Below are 7,728 nucleotides of genomic sequence, written 5' to 3'. Positions count from 1 at the left end.
GAAAGCAGGCAGATGATTTCCTTACTCAGTTTGTCCATGCATATGATAGGACAACAGGGCTCGCATTCAGAATCCAGTATTTGGAGGGAGTTTGGAAAAAATTCTGGCCTATTCAAGAGAAGACTATTCCACGCCTCCAAACTTTGAAGAAGGTTCCTAATTCCACCTTGGTCAGCGAGAACATTGTGCACAATGGAGACAGATATGATTTCCATGGCTAGTATTGTTCATTAGCCATGAAGAAATCAACTTATGAGAATGCCCAGTCAAGTTGTATGGAGATGGAGGGATTGATTCAAGACATTCAGATGAAGATCCTTGCCTTGATTAAGGAATTATTGGTTGTTGATGTTAGTGATGCTAGTGGTTTACACTTAGCTGAATTAAGAGACAAGATGAAATTTATGTATTTTTGTCAATTGGACTCTTTGAAGAAGAGTCGGATAGATGACTTAGTCTCTTTGTTGATTCATGTTCATAGTTCGTAGAAGCTCATGTCAGAATGGGAGAACACTTTGAATGCTTGCTCGAATTCATTGGACGTGATTGATTTACAACAGGATACCTTGCCTAGCATTTCCATGGAGGAGTTAGATTCAGTATTGGCTAGATTTTTGGAGTATGCTAGGAGAGAGAGAGATGTAGGGAGGAATCTTCTAAAAGATTCCCTATTTGATGACTAGGTATCTTTTGATTGGGCCATATGTTGGTGGCACCGTTTTTTATGTAACCCTAATTAGGGCAATTCTAGGGTTTTGTTGGCATGATCTCGATCGTTGATCTTAGATCAATCTTGGCCATCCATTTTGTAAGAGACTCTATATATGCCCCCTTATCTCTCATTTGTAAGGGAGAGTTTTTGTAGAACTATTGGTATATGCTGCAGCTATTTGAATACTAATCATTGTTCAAATGTTGGTGATTTTGCTCTTCAAATGTTGTCTTTGCATTCATGGTTCTCAATTCCTCCAAGTTAGATCAGATTTTATATTAGAATTTATTTTCATGTATGTTAGATTGAGTGGAAGATTTGTTGAATTCATTTGTGTGGAATCCTTAATCCATACCACTAGCCTCTTGCCGCTGGTAAGTGTGCCTTGTGTGGTCAACTGGAATTTAAGTAAGCTTAACTTCAACTATTACACGTCCCTTGACAAGCATCAACTTGGATGGTGTCAACGTTTGATGGTGATAGCCTGAAAATCTTTAAGTATACCTTAGACGATTGCACTAAACTTGTGTCAATACCTGATTGTGAGACCTTGCCCGGTTTGATTCCACTAGATCCATTCATCATTTCCTACATTCCTAGGTTTAGAATAGACTTCCTGAACCCTATTCCTTTTGCCCCCCTTTTTTAGTAAGTAAAATCCACAACCATATTGATAAATCTTAAGTTGTCAGCACACCTATTCAGCATCATTCATGATAATCCAAACATTTGCGTAAGTCCCCAAGTGAAACACAACAATTCACATCGACCACTGAGTTACTCACTCGTTAAGACCTAACATGTAGAAACCTTGGAATCATTTTAGTTGATCTCATTCTTAGCATCTAAGGTGATTTTGTTCAAGAGAGGGTAAATTATCTTGGTAATTTATTCTATATTGTTATGTGCATAAAATACACATCAACAGGTATATATACAACTCCTAGGAATTCCTCGGGCTCAGAACTCCAATTTGCGTCCTATTTTTTTTGCAAACAATGGCGATAACCCCTGTATTAAGAAAAAGGTGTCTACAACCATGTCTTCAAAAGGTGGAAGATAGCACCTCCAAGTATGCTCATGGGCATATGCAATCTCTTCTTGGTCATGGTTGGGCAGTAATCTTATGTGGGTAGTTAGAGGCACCTACTCCCCAATTTTGCTTTAGATTTTCTAAGCATGGCACATTATTGCTTCATCAATTGTGAAATCTAGAGGATGTACTTAGTGTTCATATTTAGGTAAGTATGCTCATGGGCATATGCAATCTCTTCTTGGTCATGGTTGGGCAGTAATCTTATGTGTGGGTAGTTAGAGGCAGCTACTCCCCAGTTTTGCTTTAGATTTTTTTAGTATGGCACATTATTGCTTCATCAATTGTGAAATCTAGAGGATGTACTTAGTGTTCATATTTATTGCTTGTAGTGCTTCCAGTCAATAGAGTAAAGTGTGTAGCTAAAATCTTTTTTTCTGTGGGGTAAAAGTTGGTATATAAAGGTTTTTCTTAGTATTGCTAGGTTAAGACCTCGTATAGAACCCTAAAAAAATCAAAAACTTAGAAGTTGGAAATATAACAGATTATTAGTTAGATATATATTCAAATTAAGAAATATCTCTAAGATTAATCACATATATATCAAAGTAGATTATGAACCACGAGGACCACAAACTCGTACTAAATGGAACTAAGTCCTTACCAAAGGACCAAACTGGGTATTTCATCGAAAAAGGGCACACTGTAACGTAACAATAGGGATATTTGACAGCTTGACCAAATCAAGCCAACTCCCCTCGAAGGGACGAAGTTAACTAGTCAAGTTTGAGTCAGTTCTAGCAGTTTTGCACATAAGCCTTGGCTTTTATAACCTGCAATTTATGACATCTGATGTATTTGTAGTGTGATGGCATCTCTTGGTATAAATCAGAACCCTCGGTATCAATAGATGCCACCCAATCTATTTTCTAGTTTATACAGTCAACACTACAATTACTTCAGAAATAGGAATAGAGCAAAAGCAACTCTTAACTTCTGAGATTCAATTACAAACAATTTCAAGGTAAGTGTTTTCTGTTTACTTTTACGCATAAGGTGCAAACGGCACAAGGAAGATAAACTCAATATCCAGGATTTTTATTTCCTCACATTTTCAATAGATTGATGTACACAACAGCCTTAATGATGCCATAAACCTAAATAACGACAGACCACAATTAACTTTCATCATTAAATTTTAATAGATAATAAAAAAAACATTTCGATTACAAGCAATTTCAAGGTAAGTGTTTTCTAATTACTATTACACATAAGATGCAAACGGCATAAGGAAGATAAACTCAATATCCAGGATTTTTATTTCCTCACATTTTAAAAAGATTTAAGTACACAACTGCCTTAATGATGCCATAAACCTGAATAACGACAGACAACAATTAACTTTCATCATTAATGGATAATAAACAAACATTTACTTTCCAAAACACGCTATTCAAATTTTTGATAGCATATATTTATTATAATTTGCATGAAAACTTGTTCGAATTGACCTCTGAATTCAGTCTTATGGTCCATATGTAAGTCAATGGACATCTTTATTTATTGTAATTGTGTTGAGAAGTCAATTCAAACTAAAATATAGATCCATATTATTTAGATGCCTGTAATCTATGTGGCTACAGATCTGTAGCATCCTTGCACTCCTGATGAGACATGTCCTTTTTACACTACATAAAGTTTAGCCTACTAGGAAATCTCAGTTGAGTTTTTTAACGTCGTTGTAGCAAGAAACTTAAAATTATGGCAATAGGCAAATATGGCCTTTGTCAGTCCTATTTCAATGTCCATTGTGACCCTCTCCTACAAGCCTCTAGACGCTTACATTGCAATAACATAAGAGTGAGATTCTTTACAACCTATACTGTGCACAGGAGCTTAAAGTCACGTTGTGAATAGCTCAACACAGACTACCAAGTTCACACAGTCTCCTGTTCTCATAAAGTTAAAGTCGAGCAAGACTAAATCACGTGATAGACAAGATTTCCCATTCAAATATGATAATGATCAAAACTTCTGAGGTAGCAACAAAGAGAATAAAGTTATCGACAGTAATTCAGCTTATCACTAAAATACAGAGAATTAATGTAAACTACCCAGCAAGTAATATACCAGTAGGCATTTTCTAAAAACAATTATTCTCTCTAACAATGGATTTGAAAACTAGGAAACTTGCACGGGTCTAAATAAAAGTTAACACTGAAAATATACTAAGTGCTTGTTACCACATCTGAAACAAGCATAATGACAATAATCAAACAGAGAAAAATGCAATAACCTTCTGCATCAATCTCAAGCCGATGCTGGCTTAGCTTCACCTGATTCTATCTTTGTTTCATCTGATGCTGCTTTACTTGCCAAAAAACTAAAACCTTCTGGCACTGGTCCACTGCGATGGTGAGGAACATGTTTTGGAATGGGAGTGTTATCCACTACAATCGCACAATGGTAGTCATCGGCAACAACCCAAGGCTTCCATTCTGCAAATAAAGTACAGAAAAGGTTATATCACTTACAACTGAGATGATAATTAACCATCAAGTAAAACAATTCAAAACTAATCATAGCCTTTATCTCGTCCATCTAGGCTTATGTTTAAGTTTTAAAAACACTGCGAAGCTTAACCCTTTGCATTTATTTTTTAACAAGAGCAAGAAAGGGGACAAATTTAAGAGAGACCGATTTCTACATGACCTGTTACAAATTTTAAACCAGATTTATAATAAGCAACTCACTAAAATTTAGTGCAAATACTGATTATTGGTCGAAAAGGCATCCAGCTATCTACAGAAATAACAAAAAAACTGAGCATGAAAATCTGCAAGAGTTTCTTTTCATTTTTAATTTTTTTCCAGTAGAAGTAATTAATATAAATAGTTGAGCTAAAGCCGACTCAAGTTAACCAAAGCTTGCCAATCCACTTACATAGAAGTTCCCTAAAAAAAATTCAAGATTGAAAATACATAAAATTGAAAGCAATCGTTACATAAATGTTTCATTGACAAAAATTTTAAGTGACAATTTATTAAATTAATTTTTAATAAGTTGTCAAAAATAAATAAAACATTCAGACGATGACTTAATAGTTAATATTAATTAATTTAGAAACAATAAAATAATAAATTACTGCTGTGTCACTTTATTAATTATATTTATCCAAGTTGGCCTATCTTCTAGATACTTCTTGGAGACCTTTATAAGGGGGTTCTTGGTTATGGATTGCTTATGCTTTGGATTTGATATGATAATTTATGAACTTCTGAGGACAGAAACCCTTGGAGTTGAAGGTGTGGACAAAAACCCATCCCTCCCATGGAGTGTTTGCAAAGCAACAAGCACTATTAAGCAAATTTGTTAAGTCTCCTTTGGAGAAAAATTTGATGAATGTTTCTAGAATAAAGCTATTTGCAGTTCTGTGGTAATTGGTACCAATCTGAGAAATTAAAGTATTCTAAATATTTTATTACATTTTTTATGTGAGCTCAATTGGAGATTTATTATTATCTGTCGTTTTACAGGAGAGTGTCATGATTTTATAAGCGGTGGGTTTTAATTGTTTGGGTTGGATTTATATCAAAAGATTAGCGAATATAAGAAGTGTGGCAAAAAAAGTTAAAGTGGTCCGCTCTCTCCAAAGTTAGGCATAGGGAAGAAATAAGGAAGTTCACGGATGAAGTAGGTTGGACATTTATATGCAATGATAAAGATTTCTTCCTTCTATCTGTTGTAGCTGCTTCATTCTCATAAGCTTTTGAAAATTTATATTCAATATTTAGTGTCAACACAACAAGAGAAATTGAAATCTCCAGACTACCTCGAATTGGTCTGAAGAGAAAGGATGGAAGGAACTCGGAATTCGACAAAGTGAAGCGATGGCATTTGTTCATTGCAGAGGTTTGAGAATTGATTCTACAGACCAAGTGAGATTCATCTTCATAAGCAGTGGGAGTCTTATATCAACATGATTTGTTGAAGCGCCTCTAACGCTGAAGCAAATGTGTTTATCCTAAACCTTACAAGCCAAACAAATGAGAGAGATTGCCCATCGACAAGTGTGTGTTGGGAAAGAGGTTCAATATGTAATGTTGTTCCAAGTGTAGTACAGTCTAAGATTGCAATAAAAGGTTTGAGGGTTGAATAGTTGTGTTATTTATTCTTTGATTCTCTATCCTATTGCAATTTCATTTACAAGTTCTGAAAAACATATTTGTTAAATCTGAAGCAAATTTAACAACAGAACTGAATCTATTAACACAAGTTCTGAATTGAATACATCCTTTTGTATAACTTGTGGAAAGCATTTTGCATTTTGCTTTTATTCCTATTTAGTGATATTTCAATGGTATCGGAGCCAAAATTCTACCAACCTGTGGGATGCCAAGGATGATTATAGAGATGGAAGAAAGGAATAATGTAATTACGATCTCCAAAATTGCTGAATGGTATAACAGATATCAAAGGATGAAGGATCTACTAACATTTCAGGAATATCGAAGTCTGGCAAGGCTTACTATAATCGTGAATGAGGAGGTTATCAGAAATTTTGACGAATACTTAAGTGAACCTGAGGAGGTCAACGCTACTGAATCTTTTGATAGGTGCTACGTAAGAAAAAGGAATGAGGAAGTGGATCCTGAATCAAGAACTCAATCAGAGTCAAAAGAAGATCAAATTGTGCCTAGTCAAGAGGGAGTTGATGCTTGTGGAGAAACTGAAATGGATGAGAAAAGTAAAGAGCTGAAGCCAGAAGAAAACTCAAAAGTTACCATTGAAGAAAGGACTAAAAAGAAAGAGGAGTCAATTGCTTATGATCTGCATTTTACAAATGATCATGGGAAAGACAACAATCAGCTATATAAGGATATGATAAAGCAAGAATCAATTATTGCACCTACAAGTGGAGAATACATAAGTCTTCATAGTGACTACAAGATTGAAGAAAAGGCTTTCCTGGAATTGGCCAAACCAGCATTGACTGATCAATTATGGAGAGCTATGAATCCTACTAATGTTCCATTGCATGGACCAACTCTACATCTTATTGGTAAATAATCAAATTGTGATTTGAATAGTGATGATGTTCATAAATATGAAAGCAATCCAGAAATTTGGTCATGTAGTGAGATTGAATTTCCTTGCTTTATACCCCTGATTGCATTGGAGAAATACATGTCAAGATCATATGAGGTATGCTGTCTTAGAGAGCTGATTGTGGAGACTAGGAGATTGTCTAACAAGAAGGTCCTCCAGATTGATAATGTTTGGTTTGTCATCGATACTTCACCATGGAGTTGGTTGGAGGCAAAAAACATCATAGCTAAGTAGGTGCAGGTATGGATCAGTTTAATGACAGCTAAGGTACCTAGAAGAACATGTGACTTTCAGCTGGACACACCTCATAGACCAGAACATATGAGGAAGCAACTTACCGTGGAAGAAGATGCAATAAAGAACAATGAAGACACTTTGAAGAGGCAGAAACAAAATTCTGATTTTCTGAGTTTGACCAGCACTCCTTGCATGGAGGACACTCGAGAGTGGATTGATAAGTATGAGGTAAAAGATAGAAACTCAGATTGCTCACAGTTTGATTCCGTATCAGCAGTTGAAGAAGAGTGTAATATCCCCAAAAAGGATACTAAAAACAAGACAATAATTTCTGCAAACTAGGGCACAAATCTGATAACAAAAACTTTTACAAACTAGGGCATAAATCTGGAAATTTATTTGCATTAAAGAAGTTTCAATCCAACCCTGAATTTCTAATCAAATTTCAGATCAGAATTAAAACTGAAAGATAAAAAATTCTGATTATTATTATGCTCAGAAAAAAATGACAATTTAAACCCTTATAACTGCCCCAAAATTTCCAGAACTAAGAATCAGACATTTCCATCAAATACATGTGCAGATATCATACCAAAATATTTCTTCTAACCCTAGCCAACCTTCCAAAAGTGGTGCT

At 35.1% G+C, this 7,728-nt stretch overlaps 1 protein-coding gene across 1 annotated transcript in view; it reads right to left on the bottom strand.

Moving 5' to 3' along the window:
* Window positions 1-3,721: 3,721 nt before the first annotated feature.
* The window catches only part of LOC131069231 (probable NADH dehydrogenase [ubiquinone] 1 alpha subcomplex subunit 5, mitochondrial), a 42,286-nt gene continuing 38,279 nt past the window's right edge, over window positions 3,722-7,728 (bottom strand). Inside the window, exon 2 of the mRNA XM_058004592.1 lies at window positions 3,722-4,243. Within this exon, the coding sequence (XP_057860575.1) occupies window positions 4,056-4,243 (188 nt within the window). The 3' untranslated portion in view covers window positions 3,722-4,055. The remainder of the gene's footprint in view (window positions 4,244-7,728) is intronic.

The sequence above is a fragment of the Cryptomeria japonica genome, chromosome 7 (genome assembly GCF_030272615.1).
Source record: "Cryptomeria japonica chromosome 7, Sugi_1.0, whole genome shotgun sequence".
Classification (NCBI taxonomy): domain Eukaryota; kingdom Viridiplantae; phylum Streptophyta; class Pinopsida; order Cupressales; family Cupressaceae; genus Cryptomeria; species Cryptomeria japonica.
This window is presented reverse-complemented; position numbering and strand designations above follow the sequence as displayed.